The following is a 22,721-nucleotide window of genomic DNA, read 5'->3' on the forward strand; positions in this document are numbered from 1 at the left end:
AAAGACCTTATATGTGATTTTAACCACTATGAAAATAAAGGTACAAATTATTTTCCTCACTGAATAACATCCATCCAAGGTTATGGATTAATGCTACTCATCAGTGCTGAACAGTAAATTCAGAGTAGGACAAGGAATTTTGAATTACAAAACTTGGGGCAATATAAATAAAACATTAAAAGAAGCAAATGTTTAGTTATGCCATCCTGCTTTTCATAGCCTGGATGTGTTAGCCTGGTAACTGGTAAATAAGAAAAGGAGAAACAATACTGTCTGGAAGTTAAAATGGAAAAAAAAATAAAACGGATCTGGGAAAATCTAATGAACCTTCTTGTCCTTTTTCGCATTTGGGTCCCTCCTAGGAAATAATCCTCCGTGTTCCTGCTCTCCTGGAGGGCGCAGCTCCGTGTGTCACCCCGGAGCCATTCCCGTTTCCCGTGCCCGTTCCCTGGCGGGGCGCTCCAGCCCCGCCATGGCCGAGCGCAGCCCCGGGGCGGGGCTTCCCTGCGCCAGCCAATCAGACCGCGTCGATTGCCGATTGGCCCCGCCCCTCCGCCTTTACACCAATCCCCTTCCTGTGCGTCGTTTCCTTCCCCGCCTCCATGGACGGAAGATGGCGGCCGCTGCAGCCAATGGGGGGCGGGGGCGGGGCTGGCCGGGGCCGCGCGGGGCGCACGCGGCGGCCCGGGCGGCTCTGAGGGACCGGGACGGGGACAGGGACACAGCCGGGACACGGCCGGGATAAGGAACAGCGGCAGGGACAGGGATCCCATGGAACGGCCGGGATAGGGATCCGGTAAGGAACACCGGCAGGGACAGGGATAAGGATCCGGTAAGGAATACCGGCAGGGACAGGGACCGGGACACGGCCGGGATAAGGATCGGGTGAGGAGCACCGGCAGGGAAAGGGACCCGTGATACGGCCGGGATAAGGGTCGAGATAAGAAATAACGGCAGGGATAAGGAACACCGGCCGGGACAGGGATAAGGATCGGGATACGAAACACCGGCAGGGACCGGGATACGGCCGGGATAAGGAATACCTGCAGGGACAGGGATAAGGATCCGGTGAGGAACACCGGCAGGGACAGGGATAAAGGATTGTGATAAGGAACACCGGCAGGAACAGGGATAAGGATAAGGATCCCGGTAAGGAACACCGGCAGGGACAGGCTGCCCAGGGCAGTGGTGGAATCACCGTCCCCTGGAAGTGTCCAGAACCACCTGGATGCGGTGCTTGGGGACACGGTTTGGTGGTGGCCTTGGCAGTGCTGGGTTAATGTCCAGACTGGATCATAAATGTCTTCTTCAGCCCTAATGATTTGTGATTTAATGAAATATATGGATTAGGAAGTTGTGCTGTAAGCACCAGCTGACCTCACCCAGGTTTGGTGCAGATGGGAACCTTTATTAATGGTAGTGATAGTCTGAAACAACAAAAAAACCCACACCCAGACAAATCTGGAAAAGATCAGAAAAAGAAATGAAAGTTACAATTTGGGGTTTTTTGTTTGGCAGTTTTACTCCTTTGGGGGAAAAAGGAAAACAAACTTTTCTAAGGTTTTGAATATAAAAGTAGTTACAGAAATTACTGCCAAAGCTGTGATATGCATATCCTAAACTTCTATTTTATATAATGAACAGATATCTTTCAGTATGCTGTGTTGCAGAATTTACTTTTCATACAAGATACAGGGAGTGGAATTGTCAATTCTGTGTTATGTAACTGGCTCATATTGATTATAATCCTATAATTCTAGATTAATTTTTCCTAGATACGTGTTACATATTTGAAAGATTATAGAAACACAAGCTCATTTCTTAGTATGCTGGTTTTTAGGTCTGTAAGAACTTTGTTCTCAGAACTAAGTTATGTTACTGCCTTTTATTTCCTCATATTTTTCAGTGGGTTTCCTGTTTGAGAGAATGATCAGATTCAGTGAAGTGTGTGTGCAGAGCAGCTCCTGAAGATAATTGTTCCTGTCAGCAGAATAATTAAACAGGTTTGTGTTCATGTGAATCCCATGGTTTCTAGGTGCTGATTTTACAGCACTAAAAGTTTAAAGTTTGCATGTTGGTTTCTGTTTGTTTCATGATTGGTGTAGCTGTTTGTGTTTTCCTCCAAATATCTTTTTATGGGGTCAAGGATCAGCCCTGTAGAGAAAGCTGGACCTGGAATTCCTGGGCAGCCTCTGCATGTATTGGCATGAGCTGGGCCCTGCCTGTTTCTTTTGCAGTCTCAGACCTTTTGGAATTAAATATATTAATTTTTTTCCACGTAAGAGTTCTTCTGTGCATGGATTGATGGTGTTCAGGTGGCTTAAAATATTTTTTAAAAAAGAGCATAGAATCATAGAACGGTATGGATTGAAAGGGACCTTAAATCACCTCATTCCAACCCCCTGCCATGGGCAGGGACACCTTCCACCAGGTTACTCCAAGCCCCATCCAGCCTGGCCTTGAACATCCCCAGGGATGGGGCAGCCACAGCTTCTCTGGGCAGCCTGTGCCAGGCTCTCACCATTCTCACAGGGAAAAATTTTTTCCTGCCCTCTGTCAGTTTAAATCCATTGCCCCTTGTCCTGTCACTCCAGGCTCTGGTAAATACTCTCTCCATCTTTCTTGCAGGCTCCCTTCAGGTACTGGAAGGCTGCAATTATGTCACCCCAAATCCTTCTGTTTTCCAGGTTGAACAATCCCAATTCTCTCAACCTTTCAAGATAATTTTTTTTCATGTTTTTTTCTTTCACTGCATCATTTTTGCAGGGCAGCCCTGGGGTCTGGTCTGTACCTGGCTGAGTGGGAGGTCTCCTGAGAGACCACATGGTTGCTGGCAGCATTTTCCAGCTTTGTTGTGCTTTTTACTGGAAGTATAAAAAATAATGATATTTCCATACTTTTCTGGGGAAAAAAAAACCCAAAAAAACAAAAGAGCAAAACAGAAGGAAATCAGCACTACCATGCTGCTCAGCTGTGTTGATCTTTGTTGATACCAAGCTGCCTCTGCAGACAGTCTGAAACTTGGGTTTATTTGGTGAATGAAAAGATGGTTTTTATGGGGCTCAGCTTCTCCTGTGTGAGGACAAGCCCATTAGTGGCTTTCACACCAGACATTAAAAAGAAGCATTGAGAATTGTGAATCATGGTCTTGACAAGGTTTTGGAGTGTGCTTTTGCACTCTGGAGCAGTTCAGGTGCAAGATGGGCAATGGAGGATGTAAGAAAAGCAGGAAAAGAGGATATTGCCCAATCCCTTGTGGGGTTAGGAAATTGAACCTCAAACATGCCTCTGCCCTCCCCAGGGACCTCCACCCTGACCCACCACCCACTTCTCCCTCAGCTCTTTCCCCTCTCATGTCCCTGCAACTGTCCCCTTTCCTTCAACAGAGGAGTTAAACACAAAGAGTTACATAAATTCTTGCTGGTGCATTTCCCTCTCTTATTTCCAAAATTAAGTAAAATTATTGTTTGGCTGTATTGTTTATAATCTTTCTTGCAATTGCTTTATTTCTTCAGCAAAAACTTAATTTTTTTTTGTATTTTTAACTGATTAACAACTTCTAACTTGCACCTTTCTGCAGCTCACCATCTCAGCTCATACTCTCACCATGCTGAGATCTTTTTTCCCCTGCCTCTTATTTCAAGGCAAAACTGTTGCTCAGGTTCTCATTAAAAATAAGATACAAAAGTGCTGTACAATTGGTGAGAAGACAGCCCAGCATTTAGTTAAAATTGGCAAACTGGAGTTCTATGCTGGCAGCATCTCTAATAGGAAGCTTCAGGTATTGTTCACTTTTCAATAATTTGAGGATCTTTTCATAATAATAATTTGTGTATCTTTGTTGCTATGGGAATGAGTGGGAGAGCTGGAATTAAGTGCTATTACTCCTTTGTGCAATCAGAAGGGACAAGCAGCTGTGAAAGCAAAATTTCTTGTTTAGAAACATACAGCTCTTACTAGCAATTCTAACTGACTTCAGTTTTTATGCAGTTCATGAAGGAGTTTTTTGAGGTAAGAGGATTTGATTTTACTTTATTCAATGTCTGCCAGGATATATAAGGAAATACATGAAAGGGAGAAAAACAGATTTAAAGAAAATTTAATTCTAGTGGTTTAATGTCTTGGGCAACTATTACTTTGCATGTGTATTGGACACTCCTGCTTCAGGAATGTTTGTGGGAGATAGATATGAGTGGAAGAGGTTGAGAGAGGATTTTGTAGTTGCTGGGTTTGTTTTGTTGATCCCTCTTCCCTAGGAAATGGGAGTGATGGGTGTTTGGACTCAGCGCTTGCTGGATGCTGCAAGAGCAAATACAAATGCACACAGGTCAGTCATTCCTGTGTGTTTATGTGTGCCTTGCATGGACATATGAGCTGCATCTGGCATTGGTATGAAGTCTGAATGATCCAAATCCAAATGAGACTTTAATAATGAATGTGTATATTTTTCACCTCTGATGGTTCAGAAAGAAAAGTTGTGGTGCAGTTGAATTTGGTTGGGTTTTTTTTTCCTTCCGTTTTTCGTGCTAGGCAGTTCTAAGCGAAGGCTGTGATTTTTGATTGACGGTCTGATTTGAGGAACGGGGGCTTTTAAAAGGAAGAAAGAAGTCCTGGTGCTTTATTAACGCCCGGGTTAATTATTATTGGATCGGTAAATCGCGATCCCGCTCTGGGGCGGTCACTGGCGACACCCGGTGGCCGAGAGCGGAATGACAGCCCCGGCGCTCTGTCCCCGATTTTTGGGCTTTTCCACCCAAACCCTGGGTTTAGGTGTGGCTGTGTGGAGGGCACGCTCAGCTCCTTGTGCTGCTGTCCCACAGCTCCAGCAGCGTGGAGAGAAGGCCACATTAATCTGGGACCTCTGCGCACACACATGCTCTCTTACTAAATTCCTAATGCTGCTTTTGAAACGATGGGCTGAGCAAGAAATGTGTCTTGCTGTTGTCTGCCTGGCAGTGTGGTATCTTCCAGAAGGGAATAATGAGCCAGCTTATCTCAGAGTTGCTTGTTTCTCAGTCTGCCTTCCTATTTGGGTTCTTTGCTGTGCAAGGACAGTGGTGGGTGCCAGGCTGGCGGGGTTATAAAAGCAGATGAAGGCAGTTAAAGTTTTTACCCCCACTGTTATAACTGGGAAGTATTTTGTAAGATAAACTTTATGATTTCTGCTCCATATTTTATTTATGGTCAGTTTATACTTTTAAACTCTTGTGCCAGTATTGTTCTTGAGTAGCTCCCCTCCCTCCCCAGCATTTATTCCTTTGATGTATTTGTAGATAGTAATTGTATCCCCTTCAGTCTCTGTCTTTGCCAAGCTACACAAGGCAAAGCATGCAGCTACTGCTTGTGAAATAAACAGTCCATTACCTGCAGCATCTCACCCTTCCTTCTCTGCCCTTGATTATTGGCCTCAGCAAAGGGCACTGCTGGGAGCCTCCTATGACCCTGTGAAATGTGGCTTTACTTAAGCATTAAGAATAAACATGGCTTGAGAGCAAGGTTATTAAAATGCAAAAAGCTCTTGACTTTGCTTTTTATCCCTGCATTATTCTGGGGCAGCAGGCTGCTGAAGATGTTGGAAAAGTGTTTGTGGATCTCAGAAAATTAAGTTTCCACCTAGGTCTTCAGGGTTTGTGGGTCCTAACAAAACCATGGAGTTCTGGTTTTGCCAGCAGGGATTGTCTGTGCTGCTGCATTCAGCAGATCTCTTGATCAGAAAATTTGGAGTATCAATACCTGCACACTTTCTCCTTTGTCCTTCCCTTTCATGATTCTCTTTCTTGTGACTGAGTCCTAAACCACTAAAAGAGTGAAAAAACAGTTGAATGTGAACTTCCATTGGAGTATGGAAAATCACTGTGCATTTGAGTGTCGTGAAAAGTAAAAGCTGTTTTGGTTTTTTTTTTAAATCTTTTATGGCATTGGTGAAGCTGCTGCTGGAGTTCCATGTATGGTTCACTGTCTAAAGGCTCCTGAAAACAAAGAGCTGAAGAGAGTGCCTTGCATGGCTTCAATGTCCACATCCTCAATGCCTTAGCGTCTTTTGTGGAGACTCAAAAGTAAATTCTCCTGATCAGGATGAAGGCAACATAGCTCTGAAACCCTTTATTTCAGCCTCTTCCATCATCCTGTTGTCACTTAGATGACATCTTTTCCTTTTGTCTGCTACAAAGCACTGAAAATTGAGCTTAGGGCATGATAAAGATTCAGCAGAGCCTCCAGCTGTCAGACTGTGCACAAGGAGCATGTTTTGGAAACTGATAGTCTGTGAACTGTCACGGGCACACAGGGATCTCAGGTTTCTCTTGTTGCTTTGTAACTGGAGAGGGTCTGACAAATTACCTTGATGTGGGGATGTTCTGGAGTAGCTAAATATAAAAAAATATGTTGTGGGATCTGACTGGCAAAGACATCTCAGTGATCTGCAAGTTCTGGGGAAGCAGATGAGGAAAATCAGGAAGAGTCATCTTCCCTGCTTAGGCTTGGCAGATGTTTGTGCCTGTGCAACACATCTGGAACTGCAGAGAATTGCTTGGGCAGTGATGTTGGAGTGGGGCTGAGAATTACCAAGCACACAAATGTTGTTTGTCTTGTATTCCCCTACATCTGCATTGCAGGGGAATCTTCTTACCTGTTCAGCAGTGACTGATTTAAGCTTGGGTTGTTAAGAAAAGAGTCCTGAAAACATAATAGTTTCTGTTTTGAAGAATGAGCTGGGATAATGAAGTGTACTTAAGGTAAATTACTGTTGTGAAAGAATTTCTGAAGTATTCCAGTAAATAAAACATTGACTTTATGTCATTGTAGGTATTTTGGCACCAGTGTGTGGTAGTAGAAGCTCTTTTTCCAATTACAGCAGTTTCTTTATATCCTTTTATTATGGTTGCTGCTAAATTCAGGCTGAAATTCCCCAGGCTTCCTGTGGTGTAGAAATAAATTATTTGGAAGAATTTTAGCAAGTTTTTATTAATCTTTGGGAAGACTTCTTACTTATTTCCAGGTTTCTTCTATATGAGGATGCTGGTAGTAAGTGACAGTGTCTAAATTGAAGGAAATGAATGGTGTTGTTTCAGAGTCACTAAATTATTCATGCAGCTGTGTAAGTAATTTTTTCCTTTCACCTTTCTCTGTAGGGTGGATCATTGGTGTTGCCTGTTCATGTGGTGTTTTGTTCAGCTTAAAATGGCCCTGAAAATCATCACTCTTGGAGTCCTTTCTTGTAATCCCAAACTTGAAAGGGCATCAGAGCACTTTGTGATTGTGGAATTTGCAGGTGCACCACGGTGTCACAGTGACTTTTGCATTGTATCTTGTAGTGTAGACACTCAGAACAAGGCTTCTTGTGTGACAGTGTGCTGCTGGCTGTACTCACTAATGTTTGTGTGCACAAGGATTGTGAATTGGGCAAACACTGTCCTTGTTTCACTGGTTGGGAAAGTGAGGAGTGAATGTTGGCCCTTGCTGGGAATTGCTCAGCAAGTTATTCTGCCACAGTCAGGACTGGGAAGTGTTTGTAGGCCAGGCTCATGTTCAAATCCACTTAGATAAATACTTTATTTCTGTCTGATTTGAGATGCCCATCTCAGTGCCCAGCTCTAGTGCCAAGTCAGACAGCAAAGCTGTTGGACCCTTTCAGAAAGGAAAATGCTGTTTGTGAGCATGAACCTCCTCTGAGCTGCTTGTGGCTGCTGTGCTGAAGTGTGAATGGATCAAAACTTAATGCTACATGCAGGTGACCATTGTAGCTCCATGTTTGATTGCCAGCAGCTGTGGCTGTCTGTTATTTGGGAGGCTGATGCGTCCTGTATCCTCTTTCTCGTGTTTGTGGTTACGAGAATCATCTCGGTGTGATGCGTTCGGTGGGAGGTGCTCACAGGAGAAAGGAAATGACTTTTCTGTGGTGGCTGTGGTCTGATGAGATAAGCACAAGTGCTGAAGGCTGAGACTTGGATTGTCTTCAAGGTTTGCAGCAGACTGGTAGTATAGCTGTGGTTCCATTACAGGCAGCAGGCACAAGGCTCATCTTTGACCCCCCTGTCTCAGTGCAGAAGCCAGAGCCCAGCACTAGGGCTCTTTCCCTGTTCTCCAGAATCCACCTGAGGATGCAGCATTTGTTGTTCACCTGTTCAAAAGCTTCTGAGAGTGCAATCTAGGCATAGATGAGCTTTCAAAGTGTTTTTAAATACAGTATTCTTTGCCAGAAAAAAAGAAGAAGAAAACATAATATATAGAATTTAGAATTCAAATAGCCCAATTGCAGTATCTCTTTCTGTAATTTACCCTTTGCCTGGGACTCTTTCAGGCCTGCCTTTATGAAATAGGATTGCTTCTGCTGCAGCTTGATCTGAGAATAGCCAGGAGAGCAAAATAGAGCATCTCTTATCCTCTTATTACTCCTTTATTGGATGACCACCTCACCCACACCTGGATGCAGCCACATCCTCTGCCTGGCGAGGTCACTGCAAGGAAAGCTCCTCCTCACAGGAGGTTCTTGGCTGGGTCCAGCTGCTCATGGCAGAGTGGGATTTCAGGGACAGCTCCCTTTGTGGCTCCTCTGTTAGTTGGCCTGTGTCACAGGCAGGGAATTGGATGAAAAGAGAAGATTGAAAAAGGGATATTCTCAAATGTGTTTGAATTATTGTTTTACACAGTTTCTTAGAGTATTTAGAAACTGTTTCCCATGTTTATGTCAGGGCCTTCTAAATTGTTCTAGAGAAGGTAGGTTAGCAATCTGAGCATTATATTTTATTAAATTTGCCTTTATTTTGAAGCTAAAATTTGTAATTTGGCACTTTTATTGTTTTGTATAGTACTTTCTAATTTATTTGAGTTTTTTAATTGTACATTGGATTATTCTACACTTTTTCAACTGGTCATCTGATCTTTTGCAGCTCTTTACCATCTCTTTGATTCATGTATTTCTGTCAATAGGCTTTCAATTACTCAAGCTTGAATGTTAATTCATTGCACTTTGGACCTGACGGCATGCCTGAATGTTCTAGATCTCTCTAGATCTCCACCATATTTTCCAGTGTTGCAAAATCAGGATAGGTCTTTCTAGTTTGGATGCAGAATCTTACACAAAAAAGACCCCAATCTGAAAGTTTTCTTTTGATGAAAATAGTCACTGCATGGTTTTTGTGATCTGTGCATTTAAAGCTATGCTTGATCCAGTTTAGAAGTTGTTTTTGCATTCTCTCTCTATGGATGTCTAGAATAATATTCAAAAAAGGTTTTGTTTCTGCATTGATGTGAACACTTGCTTATGTCCCCAAAAGATGAGTTCAGAACAGTTATAGTTTCCATTTAATTTTTTTTTTTTTATTGAATCCCAAGGCACTGAGCACCTGGGCCTTTTTCCCTTTATTCTTTCTTACCTCTGACTCTTACTTTTTCCCTCCAGCCAGTGCTGTTTAAGGCCATTTCCTTGGTTCTCTCTCCCACCTACAGCTCCTCTCTCCATTGCTCAGCAGGATTGTACCCCAAAGCTCAATCCTGGTGGGAGGGCAGGAATTGATTTCATGAAAGGCAAGTAGCTTGCTAGACCTAATTTTTTTGATCTTCCCATAGACTTTGTGTTTTATCTTTTTCCTCCTTTCTATTCCACTGATACAATTTTCTCTGTACTGCAAATGAAGAATTACATGGAGCTTCTTTGTGACTGTGCCTTACATTTGGAAGCGAGATGTAGCTGATTGGAGAGGATGAAATAATTCTCTTGGCAGTTACATCTTGTCTCTGCACTTTAGTGTAGCCTCTCGTGCATTTCATTCCCTTCCTGCCTGATGACTAAATGCTCTTTGCCTTCAGCAGGCTTTATGGGAACGCTGGAAAAACCCCTTCTCCCTCTGCTTGGGGGAAACAACAAACCCAGCTATGGGAGAGTGTGTGATGGAAAAACTGAGGGTTCCTGGAGGGTGTTTTGTGCTTTCCCTCTGTGCTCAGCTCATTTGCTGGGGAGTGGTGCCAGTGAGGAGAGGTCTCTGCTGAGCTGGGGAGGTGCAGCAGTGATGTGTTCTGTCCTGCACTGGGGCAGTGCAGCAGTGATGTGTTCTCCCTGTACTGGGGCAGTGCAGCACTGATGTGTTCTGTCCTGCACTGGAAAAGTGCAGCAGTGATTTTTCTCCCTGCACTGGGGCAGTGCTGCAGTAATCTGTTCTATCCTTAATTGGAGAAATGCAGCACTGATGTGTTCTCCCTGCACTGGGGCAGTGCAGCTCTGATGTGTTCTCCCTGCACTGGAGGGATGCAGCTCTGATCTGTTCTGCCCTTCATTGGAGAAATGCAGCACTCACGTGTTCTCCCTGCACTGGGGCAGTGCAGCTCTGATGTGTTTGTTCTCCCTGCCTTGGCAGCTCTGCTCCCAAATGCAAACCACATGTCCTGTGCATGCACGAGCTGCCTGCCGCTGCCCAGAGCTCTGGGTTTGTTCTCAGCTTGCTCTGGAACTTGTAATAATTGTGAAAATAAAGGGAGGGTCTGCTTGTATTGTTTATGGTAGGGAAGAACAGTGCAAGATTTCATCTGCTGCTGTTCAGATCCCTTGCTATTTTTGGTATTTGACCTCTGCAGAGAAGATTGCCAGAACTACAGGTCTCTTTCATTTTTATTATGTGTTTCTGCCCTCCTACTCATAAGTTACTCTTATGTTAGTGATTAAATCTTTGAGAATGTGCCATTTTTCCCTGTATTTTTCAAAGGAAAATTTGTATTTCTATATATTTTTGAGCTAACATTCCCTTTTGGAAAGGAGAACTTGGCAGCATCTTCTGTACACCACTCAAAGGAAAAGGGAAATAACTTATGATTTGCTGGTTTATCTTTTGAAAAACGTTCTGGATTGAAGAGGACTGATGAGCCTGTTGGCTTGAACTGAAGCTGCAGCGTTTAGAATGCTGCACAAACAGCCCGGCAGTAAGTGCTGGGACAATGTTAAGTTTAGTTTGTGCAGATAGGTGTTTGCTTTTCATTCCTCCACCGTTGGAAAGGGCTGCCTTTAGCACAGCTGTTTACTTCTAGTCTTGTGTGGTTGTTTCCACATGCACCAGTGAAAAACACATAACAAAGGCATCTGAAAATCCTGTCCTGCTTCTTTGGCATCACTTCCACTTCGTGTCTTCTATTCTAAACACTGAGTTTATTTCTTTTTTAAAGGAGCCTTGTAGGATGCCCTGGAGGTCAAAATATTTTAGGTTATTTCAGAGAATGGTATTCATTCTGAGTTCCCAAGGTGTAATGAGTTTTGAGTGTCCTTCCAGAAGCTTATTGTTTCGGGTAGTTGTGGTATCCAGGAGATGTGCAGGGGTTGCATGTAACTGTGTACTTAATTCATAGAACAGATCACCTGAGTGTAGTTCCGAGTCTGGATATAATAACAGAATTTTCAGGTTTAATTTGTAAAAGGTGGCTTTTCCTGGCTAGGAGGGTGCAGGTGTGGATGCAGCTGGAGGATTCAGCTGTTCCAGGTAAGGAATGGTGATCCTAAGGATGGGATTGCATCTCTGTGTCAAGCACAAGTGACTGGCCAGAGCCTGACACCTTCAGGCAGGTGCTGGTGTGTCAGCCCAGTGGTGGTGGGGGTTTCCTGGCACCTTGACATCCCCTGCATTTTGTCAGTGTTGAGACTATAGATGCAGACTGTGGGAGAAACTGAAAAACCTGAAGTTAATGAATTTCTTTGCTGGAGAAACTGAAAAACCTGAATTTAATGAATTAACTCATATTCTGAGCAGAGGGGGATCCACGGGGAAAGAAGAGCTTTTGGCCAGTGCCCTCTGTGATTTCTTCTGAGACTGGAGTAGTCCAAGAGCAAGCTGTTAGTACAAGTCTTTGTGTCAGGGAGTTTGGCATACAAACATGAGCAGTTCTCCTCTCTGATCACAACTGGCTGTTGTGCCATGTCCAAAACGTTACAAAGACTCTGGTTTTGCCAGAGGATTCTTTTGAAAACAGATACCTCCGTTGTTGAACTTAAGGAACTGAAAGTGCTTCGGTGCAGAGGACCATGTGCTCTGTAGGTGGCTGCAGTCCAGTGCTTAGTTATCTTCTATTGTGTTTGGAAGACCATTGTTTCCTATTTGTCTCATAAATTTAACACAGATCCTATTCCTGCCATTTAAACTTTCCCATCAAAATACAACAGTGACTTCCCCTTCTGAAAAGGAAGGGCTGGCAGCTACACCCTGAAGTTTGAGCATGAATTGTTTATATAACCTTCAATCACAATTTCATAATAGTCTGAAGACTTTCTTGCTAAAGCAGACATTTTACTGAGTTTTTAGCAAAAACCTGGCTGCCATCGAACACAAGTCTGAGTTGTTGCAGTGGAAATAGAATTGAACCTTCACCTTCCTGATGGTAGAAATTGCATTTCTGTCTGAAAACATGAACATCATTTTATGGTGTTTCAGAATAGCTGTAGTTAAGTCATTCTGGGCAAAAGCTTAGGAGTTGTGTTGAGCTAATTTTATTTCCCAGAAAATATTATTAAAACTGAATGAAGCTCCTTTTGCAGACTCTGGCTTTTTACAACTTCTGGATATTTGCAGAGTTCCCTCACCTTCCCCAGCAGTAAAAGCTCTGACATGAGTGTTGTAGAAACTGCTTATTGAAAGATACTCTCTATCATAGTCAGTAATATTTAAACAACTGCAGCTTGCCTTCCAAATGGATGACATTTGTCAGGAACATGTCTGTTTGAGTTTGCTTGGCCTTTTGAGCAGACTAAGTCTGAATATTTAGAGCTTAAAATTCAGGTCAGCTTGGAAAACTATATTTTTCTTACAAGAAATTCACAGAGAGAACCAGATTTTTTTAGTAACCATAGCACTGCAGGAGAGCTGGTTTACGAAAACTCCTTTCTCCACCCTCAAGCATGTGTGTTTGAAACTCTATTTAAATAGAAGCTTTTATTGTAATTATTCAGTAAATTGAATTAAGCAGTTTTCCTAATTAATAATGTTAAAAATATTTTATTTCTTCAGTTAATATTATTAATTTGCATGGCTGTTTAACAGTTTTGTGTTTAAGCAGCGTAGCAAACAGCGTTTGGGAGCAGTTGGCTTTATGTAATAGTTCTAGTAAAAGCTTGTTTCATTTGAGGACATACCCAGAAAAGTAAGGAAGGAACAAGTTCTGTGGGTAGGTTGTGCACAGGGTAATGCCAGAAAACACGTTCAACTTCTTTGCTTTGGAGGGGGAAGGAGTTTCCACAGGATGTCTGCATTTTATGGCAAAAATGACTGGTAGATGTGCTCTGAAAGGTTGCTTTGATGTAGAAGATTAACCTGGGGACCTCATTGTCAGGATATTACTGAGGCAAATCGCTTAGTGAGATTATTTGTGACTTGGGAATTAATTTTTTATGTGTGCCTGCTTAAGCTGTTTTTTAAGAATTTGCTGGTTTGTCACATGGTGTCGTGAATATTTGTGTACACCAAACCAGAGGAGGGAAAGCAAACCCCTGAAACCACAAACAATGCCAAGAAGGGGAAAAAAAAGCAGAATGCAGCTTTGTCATAGCAACTTCTCCTTTGTTTTTGGTCTCTCATGGGCTATTAAAATAATTGCAACTAAAGCAAGTAATACATGGAAACTTGCACATTCCACCCCTAAAAATCCAGCCTGGAGAATTTGCAGAAAAATTGATGATAGAACAGCTGGGAAGGCATGAGAATATTTTCTCACATTCTGTGTCTGCCTGATTTTTTTATTCCATTTCTCTTTGGATTTTTTTAAAGGGTCATTTCATGCATATGGTACCTGGGATTGGTTGCTGGTCCAGATCTTAAGGAGATATCAGTACCAGTGAGAAATCACTGGAGTGTTGACCCCTTAAAACCTCTTGTGATTCCCTCAATGTTTGGGGTTTGATTCTTTTTAAACACAGAATTGTGGTCTCATTGAACCTGTGTTTTTGACAGAAGTGGATGACTGTAATAACATACCTACATCTTCTTTTAAAAAATGGTTGTAGTTTGTGAACCACTAAAACTATTGCAAATATCTCTTTAAAATGTAAATGCTGCTGTGCTTTTCCTGACTCTGAACTGATGGAGTCTTTACTGCAATTACAGAATAGAATTTTCTGTTGTGTTAAAGAAAGGAAAAGTATGTTTTTCCTTTTTTTTCAGGGCATATTTTCAAAATGAATCTGTGAGAGAATCCAAGAGAATTTTGTTTAACTTTGGTTTTGCTAGGTAAAGTTTGCATTTGGGTGCATTGCTGAAATAGTTTGGGTTTCTAGGAGGGTTCAGTAGAGCCAGAGAGGAATTGCCTCTGAAGGGAAGATTTTTATCAGCTGCACTAAAAGCCAGTGTTCTGTGGTTTTACAGGAGGCTCAGAGAACACTGAGGTGCTTAATTGCAGTGAATTCCACAGGTGACATTGCCTGTTTAGGTGGTCCCTGATATGCTGGCAGGTGTTTCTGTGCATCATTGGGCACCTAAATACTTGTAAAATTACCTCACCAGGCCATTTCAGGCTGTAGTGCTGTGTCATTTTGGTCCTGTTCTCTGCCTGCCCTGTGCACGTCCCTCAGCACAGAGGTTCACTGAAGAAGTCTCCTGCAGCTGTACTGATGCAGCTGTTTGTGGGCTGTGCTTCCTAGAACAAAACTTATTTCTCCTCAGGTAGAGGGAGTGACTTCATTTTGTTTCCACTTGTGGAGAACATCATGTTACTTTATAAAAATAATAAAGCAAATTTAGCTGAGTGATTTTCCCAGATAGACTGTTTAATCTGTTAAGGGGATTATCTGGTGTGGTGCTTACAGACACAAGAGACTGAACTCCTTGAATCAGGGAGCCCTTTCCTGTCCTGTGCTCCTGTGAATGAAGTTGTGCAGGGGAGGACATGGTGATAATTGAATTTTATCCCCTTGCATCACCTCTGCACAAGATGCTTCCTCGTACGAGTTTTTAAAGCTAACACTGTTGAAGAATGTTGTAATTAAAGCTCTCCTTGGCTTTTATTTGTTGCAGGTTGCTGGCGAGATGACGACAGTGGAGAAGGTGGAGCAGCAGCTGGCGGGGCTGCGCATTGCCAGGCGCTGTGTGCCCAGCGAGGAACCCACCTACCTGCTGGACATCCACACCTCCAGAGCTGCCCAGCCCGGGGGCAGCCCCTTGGTGGCCGTGTCCTGCTCCAATGAGTCCCTCAGGGTGTACGACAGGGACACGCTGCGCCTCCTGCGCGAGTACGGCGGCCGCGGCGGGGTCCTGGCCGGGGTCAGGTTTGCACACACCTGTGACAGCCTGGTGTTCTCAGCCTGCAGCCAGGGCACGGTGAAGTGCTGGGACGTTCGCTCAGCCACACAGAAACCAGTGCAGGTGTTCAGTGGTTATCCCTCCAACGTCTTCATCAGCTTCGACGTCAGCTGCAGCGACCTCATCGTTTGTGCCGGAACGGAGAAGGTTGAAAAGGACTCGTTTCTGGTGTTTTGGGATGCAAGAGGCGTTACAGACTGTGCCAGTGCCACCAAAGAGCCCTTGGGAGTCTATTCTGAAAGTCACAATGATGACATCACCAAAATCTGTTTTCATCCTGTCGAACCCAATTTGGTTGTGTCTGGGTCGACCGATGGCTTGGTGAATGTGTTTGACATCAACAAGGACAATGAAGATGATGCTTTGATATCCACTTGCAATTCAGATTCCTCAGTGAGTTCTCTTGGCTGGTCTGGAGAAGACTACAAGCAGGTCTATTGCATGACACACGATGAGGGGTTCTGCTGGTGGGACATGGCTCAGCTGGACACCGAGGAGCCAATAACCCTGCTGCACGTTCTGGATGTCAGAGAGTCAGTGTGTGCTGAAAACCACGGCCTGCATTACCTGGTGGGAGGCTTCTACCATGAGAAGGCAGGGAAACTCTTCCTGATTGGGGGAACCTCCACAGGAGACATCCACCTGATCAGCTGCAGGGCTGATGGCCTGAGCCTGGTGGCGACCCTGTGTGGGGGACACTCGGCCACCGTCCGCTCCTTCTGCTGGAGCCCCACGGATGAGTCTCTGCTGACGGGTGGAGAGGATGCTCAGCTGTTGCTATGGAAACCTGGGGCTGTGGAAAGGTCCCTCACAAAGAAAGCATCTCTGAAGATCTCTTCTTCTGTGCAGAAGAGAGTGAGAGTTCACAACACCTCCCTCAAAAGCAGGAAAAAGTGAATTGCCTGAAGTGAGAATCTCTGCTGTGTAGAGCTTTCCTGGTGTTTAATCTCTCTAGGCAATACTTGGCCTTGTTTTATTTGGAGGTTTTCTGTGGAAAAAAACTGTGGTGCTTAAATTCCCCCTGGGAATGTATTTCAGTCATCAGAAGAATGCCTTTTATTTTTTTTTAAGTTGCTAATATTAATCAGACAAGAGTAAATGTTTGCTCCTGAGTTCTTGAGCAACAGATGCTAAATCATATTATATAAAACTGTTTCTGTGGTTATTTAATGTCTCAGACAATGTTTTAAATGTGTAATACAGGCCTATGGCTTGCAAAGTTTGTTACCTTCCCAGTGATATTCCCCTGGCACATTTTAACAGCTTTTGTATTCCATGCTGTATTCTGCTTTCTTCACAGAAAACTTAATGAAATTGTTCAGTTTAGTAAAAGATTTTATGTCACATCTTAATGCCTGAAGGAATTACTTCTTGATGAAACAGAAAATAAGTAGTTTTGCACTGTCACATCACTGGTTTAGAACAAGCTCATAAAGAAGCAGCTGATAGAGCCATCTTTTTCATAGCAGATATGAATGTATTCAACCAAACAGCAGCTAATTTGTATGAGTATGAGAACTGTTCAACTGGCATTATTTCCTGAATGAAAATACCCAAGAATTTTGCAAGCAGCTTCATTCTCTCCTCCTAAGTGCAGCTGGAAGACTGGGGAGATCTTTGGTGGGTTGGAGAAATTGATGGGTCTAATTACACCAGTGGTGCTTAAAATCCCAAACACTGATTTGAAAGAAACTGGTATCACATGCTGAGTGATGATGTTGAAACCCAAAAATGAACACTGCCTTCAGAGTTATGGAGGAACAGACTGATATGAGGAGACTTCACCAAACACTTTTAGAGGTTGGCTGGGTCCTTTAAGAAAAGTTTCTCTCAGCAGAGAGGTTTATGCTTGGACATCTCCCCAGGAGAGTTTTGTTTTATTATTCCACCAAATACCCACTGAGTGGTGCAAAACCAGCCCTGTACTTGTAAAATGGGTGAGACTTCATGTTTATTCTGCTTTGCTGGCAGACTCCAACCTGTGCTCCTGGCTCTGCACACACTCATCTCCAGCCTTCCCAGGAGCACTGCAGGCAAATGGTGTTGGTGTTTAGGCTGTAGTTACACATGTGCACTACAACTGAAACCAGCAGCAGAGTATTTAAAAATTGCTCTCTTATAGATCAGCTGGCAAAGGATTTAAGAGGGGTTGGGTTTATTTTTTTCCCTTGAGGCTGGACGGGCAATTCTTTCAGAACAACTCCTGAACATCAGGTTTAGAAGATTATTCTGGAGTTTAGAGACAGTTTCTGAGGTACAGAACATATTCTAGTGTGTGGTTACAGCTGTACTGAAGATGCCTGAATCATCTCTGGAACTGAATCTTTTTCAACCACAAGTATTGAGTTTCCACTTGATTTTTCACAAACAGTTAATACCCTTTAGCCACAACTGTGACTCCATTGTTGGTTTGGGTTTGCCTTTTGGTGATAAGTAAGATGATTCACTTGGTTTTGTTACTGCTGGTTATTTAAAAGTGCAGCTTCAATTTGAAAATCACAGTTCTCTACACCTTTTTTTTGTCACTTGTGTTAAATTCATGTTGTCCCCACCATCCTTATCTGTTGCTTTCCAGATTACATTGTGCTGTTTTGAGACGAGGTGGGCACCGAGTGTCAGGGCTATGATGCACCTGGATCATGTGCCCTCTCAAGATTTATTATCCCAGGTTTTTTGCCTGTTGTGTGAGGGGACCAAGAGCTTCAGACTCTGAATTCACAGTAAAGCCCTCATGGGGCTGACTTGGTTCAGTGCCAAATTGAGGGTGGGGGACTGAAGGATGATTCTGAGACTTATTTCATTGCAGGTACCCAGTGTATAACTTGTTTTTTAGATGTTTATCCGCTCTTTCCCTGGTATTTTGACACATTCATTGGAGTGAAGTCGTTGGGTCTGTCTCATGCTTGATTTCTTGAAGACAGGTTTGTGTGCACGTAGAGAAATGCACAGAGAGGGAGCTTGTGGTTGCCCCACTTGCTTTCAAGTGTCTGCTGAGTGAAATTCCAGTGTGCTGTGCCAGCTGCCTCTGAATTAAAGCAGCAGAGGTGGGAGTCTGGGACTGAAGAGTTTGCAGTATGCAACCTGTGCCTGTTGTCTTGTTCCTGGATGAGGTGGATATTGATTTGTTCTGTATCAGTCACAGCTGAAGCCATTATTTTCTCTGGGAAGCTGATTTCTCCCTTTTACGTGCATAACAGAAATAGCAGCAGAAGGGAAAAAATGTGTGTCTGTATCTTAAAATTCTGCAAAGGCACAGCAGCTGTCACGAGACTGAGGCTTGTGTTGCCTCTGAAAATACTCAGTTTTGTTGTTCCTCTTTTTCTTTTGTGTTGACTTAATTTCAGGTTAATACCCACAAAATAAGCATAGATGGAAACCACATGTGAACAAGTAATTAGCGCTGCTTGCTTCTGTAGGCTGCAGACACTGTTTCACAGACCACAGAGCAGAATCCACGTGTGATCACATAAATAATAATAGACTCAAAATCAGGTTAATGTGTCCAACAGTATTTAATCTCGGGTTAATTTTGACATCTCCAAGTTGGCTTCAGCATTGGTAAGAAACTCTGAGTCATGGAATCACAGAATGATTTGGGTTGGAAGGGACCTTTAAAGGTCATTTAGTCCAACCCCCCTGCAAGGAGAAGGGACATCTTCAATTCAACCAGGTTGCTTAGAGTCCCATCCAATCTGACCTTGAGTGTTTCCAGGGATGGAGCATCCACCACCTCTCTGGGCAACCTGTGCCAGTGTTTTACCACCCTCATTGTAAAAGAAGTCTTCCTTATGTATTACCTGAATCTACCCTCTCAGGCAAAACTTTTACCCCTTTTCCCATCCCAACAGGGTCTGCTAAAACATTTGTCCTCATCTTTTCCATAGGCCCCCTTCAGGTATTGAAGGATTGAAGGATTGCAATAAGGTCTGTCCAGAGCCTTCTCTTCTCCAGGCTGCACACCCCCAGCTCTCAGCCTGTGTTCACAGCAGAGGTGCTCCAGCCCTGTGAGCATCTTTTTTGAGCCATCTCTCCCGTGCTGGGGGTCCCAGAGCTGGGTGCAGCACTGCAGGTGGCTCTCAGCAGAGGGGCAGAGGAGCAGAATGCCCTCCCTGGCCCTGCTGCCCACGCTGCTGGGGGTGCAGCCCAGGATGGGATTTGCTTTCTGGGCTGTTCTGCCAGCTCCTGGCCAGCCTCTCCAGCAGCAGCACTGAGTCCTTCTTGGCAGGGCTGCTCTGATCCCTTGATCCCCAGCCTGGATTGATACTGAGGGCTGCCCTGACCCAGCTGCAGCACCAGCACTTGGTCTTGTTCAGCCTCATGAGATCCCTGTGGTCCTGCTTCTTGAGCTTGTGCAGGTCCCTCTGGATGGCATCTCATCCTTCAGGAGTGTCAGCGGCCCCTCTGGGCTTGGTGTCACCTGCTGATTTGCTGAGGCTGCACTGGATCCCACTGTCTGTGCCAGTAATTAAACAGTGCTGGCCCCAGTACAGACCCCTGACCTCTGTCTGGACATTGAGCTGTTGGCCAGTACCCTCTGGATGTGAGCATCCAACCAATTCCTCATCCACCCAACAGCCCATCATCAAACCCATCTCTCTCCAGTTCAGAAGGATGCAGGAGGGGACTGTGTCAAAGGCCTTGCAGGAGTCCAGCTGTGACCTTTATAAACCTTACGTCATTGAAGTTATGTGCAAGTGGCTTTAGGAAATCATCACTGTGTGAATTGTTTAACCCCAGGGGAAGCTCTCATTCCGGAAGCAGTATCAGGTTTGTTCCAGTAAATGAAAAGCACAAATCCAGATAGACTTCTTGAATGCAAAAAACAGTGTCCATTTTTATTCAGAGTTCATAGTAAACCTGCTCTATGATATATCTGAGCAGCAGAGTATCCTGCTGTAAACATAAAATTATGAAAATTAACTTACTTGCATTTGGCATGTCCTGAAATGTACTCTTCATTTCTTTCTCTTGTCCCTGTAATTAAAGTGCAGTACTTGCATGCTCATCACTGTTCTTCAAGTAAAAGATGTTCAGGATGACATCCCACAGTCTGGGTAACTTCATCAATTACTTGAGTGTAGGATTTTACCCACACTTTGGACTTGAGGTGGAAATTATTTGACAAATCTAAAGATGTGAATTCATTTCTGGGTGGAATTTATTTAGCCAGTTCCCAGCCATAATCTATTCTGTGGTCAGATTGTATATGGCACATGTCCTGTGTATTCAAACTGCATATCTACATTCAAATATCCCTTAGCAGAGAAGCTGATACAGTAAAACATTTTAAAGACATGAGTGCAAGCTTTACACTGTTCCCAATGACAGCTTTCTCTTGGCTCCTGCTGTGCTGTGGCTCTGTGGGTCAGAGTGTTGTGTGAAGCAGTGCATTTTGTCATGGGAATGCTGATTCAGCCCCTGCACACTCCTGGAGCTGCATCTTGTGCTTTACAGGATCCTGGACTGGTTGGGGTTGGAAGAGACGTCTGGAGATCACCTGGTCCAACCCCCTGCTCTTGCAGGTTCACTGGAGCAGGTTGCACAGGATTGTGTTCAGGCAGGGTTTGAATATCTCCAAGAGACTCCACAGCCTCTCTGGGCAGCTGTTCCAGTGCTCTGCCACCCTCCCAATAAGCAAGTGTTTCCTCATATTCAGATGGAACTTCCTGTGCATCAGTTTCTGCCCATTGCCCTTTAACCTGTCACTGAAAAGAGCCTGGTCCCATCCTCTTGGTACTCACCCTTAAATATTTGTGTTTTGGGGAGAGGCTCCCATCTGTCAGGAGGGGTTGGGTATGGATGCAGTGAATTGCATTGTCAGTCCATCAGCAAAGCTTTTGTACTCCTGAAAGAGCTGACACACTTGCCTATCACCTAAAGATCATTTGCAGTGGTTGATTTGGAATTTTTTCACCTCTTCAAAATAGTCTTCTGTTGTTTGGTTTCTTGGTCTCTTTTTGGACAGGGTAGTGGCAAGTTGTGTTGGCACCTGCTTTTCTGGAGAGTTGAGTCCTGTTCCTTTCCTCTGGGAGCTCTCCTGCCCTGTGCATGATCTGCTGGACTCTGCACTTCCACACCACACCAAATGGAGAGTGGGAAGCAGAGGGAGAGAAGAAAAAGGGGAGGTTGGCCCCAGCTGAGCCTCTGACTGGGCTTCTCTCCAGGGAAGCTCCTTGATAAGGAGCTGGACCCTCTACCTTTTGAAATACATGTAAGAGCTTATTCTGGAGCATGATGTTAGCAGGATAGGACCTCAAATAAATTATACAAGACATAAACACCCTTTAAGCATAAAAGCCAGTTCCTGTTTGTCTGTGAGATGGGTTTGTCTGTGAGATTGTCTGTGTGATTTGGCAGTGAAGCGTGTGAGAGGCAGAAGCTGTTCGCTCACCAGGGCTGGGTGTTCTTTACTTCCAGGAGCTGTGAGCAGAGCCACTGGTTGAGCCACTCTTGCTCTCCCTGCTCTGCAGGAACCAATGGATTTGGGGATTCCAAGTGCCATGAGAAAACAGGAGGGCAGGAGTTGGTGTGGAGGTGACAGCCAAAGGCAGCAGTTCAGTCTGTGACCTTGCTGCAGCTGGGTGACTGTACGGCTCCCTGCTTCCTTAGCAGAGTTACTTCCTGATAACCTATCAACCAGTTCTGAGGATCTTTGATAACTTCTTGCTTTCTGTTTTCTTCTTCTGCACCAGTTCTGACCTGGCACAGGTGTGTTGGCTGAGGGGAGAGATGTTACTTGCAGTTGCTGCCACTGCAGGCGTGGCCTCAGCTTCCTGACAGGCTCTTCTGTCCTGCTGGGATTTCTACATGTGTGTTTCTTCCAGCCTTCCTCCTCCTGCCTTTGGATACTTTGAAATCTGTATTTTGAAAGTTATCTACTTTTCTGGAAATAGAATGTCAGAAAATACTATTCTGTATACTCTTCCTGCAATCTTGGCACTGATATTTTTGAGAGAATAGATTACATTTTGAATAGCAATTTCAGTCTTACTCTCTCGTGCTCTGACTAGATTTGATGGAGCTCCAACCCCATAAAGGTGGTACCTGAGCAGCCTGTGGCTGCAGGAACTCAGAACTGGTAGTGAGAAATGCTGGGAGGAGTTCAGGAGAGTTCTCAGTGGTGATTTAAAATTATAATTTGGAGAAATGTCCTGAAAGTGGGAAAAAAGACAGTCTAATAACTCAAAACACACAGTAGGGCACTGAAGGACTGTTGCATCCCAGGTAATATATTTGATATTACTGATTTGGAGAGTATATTAGATAGAAACTGAAGCAGGTTTAGAGACTGAGAATCCAGTTTTCTGGATGTTTTTAATACAGCAGTTCTTGATTTTTAAAGGAATTGAATATCTGCAAGTACAATGTATGCCAGCCCTCAGTATTTCAGGTCCAGATTAAAATAAATTGAATTTATTTTAATAAATAGCAGGCCAAACAGCTGGAAGTGGCTCCCTC

The 22,721-nt window shown here is 44.0% G+C and overlaps 1 protein-coding gene across 2 annotated transcripts; it reads left to right on the forward strand.

Moving 5' to 3' along the window:
- The first annotated feature begins 656 nt into the window (after window positions 1-656).
- Window positions 657-19,086, forward strand: WDR89 (WD repeat domain 89). Of its 2 annotated transcripts, none has more exons than XM_030949615.1 (3): window positions 657-796; window positions 1,907-2,003; window positions 14,979-19,086. In XM_030949615.1, exon 3 carries the CDS (start codon window positions 14,991-14,993, stop codon window positions 16,158-16,160), a length of 1,170 nt encoding a protein of 389 aa, XP_030805475.1. In that variant the 5' UTR covers window positions 657-796; window positions 1,907-2,003; window positions 14,979-14,990; the 3' UTR covers window positions 16,161-19,086. The 2 variants fall into 2 exon arrangements, with proteins under 2 accessions (XP_030805475.1, XP_030805477.1); XM_030949617.1 differs by having other exon boundaries at window positions 727-832.
- The last annotated feature ends 3,635 nt before the right edge of the window (window positions 19,087-22,721 follow it).

Source organism: Camarhynchus parvulus, chromosome 5 (genome assembly GCF_901933205.1).
Source record: "Camarhynchus parvulus chromosome 5, STF_HiC, whole genome shotgun sequence".
In the NCBI taxonomy this organism is placed as follows: Eukaryota; Metazoa; Chordata; class Aves; order Passeriformes; family Thraupidae; genus Camarhynchus; species Camarhynchus parvulus.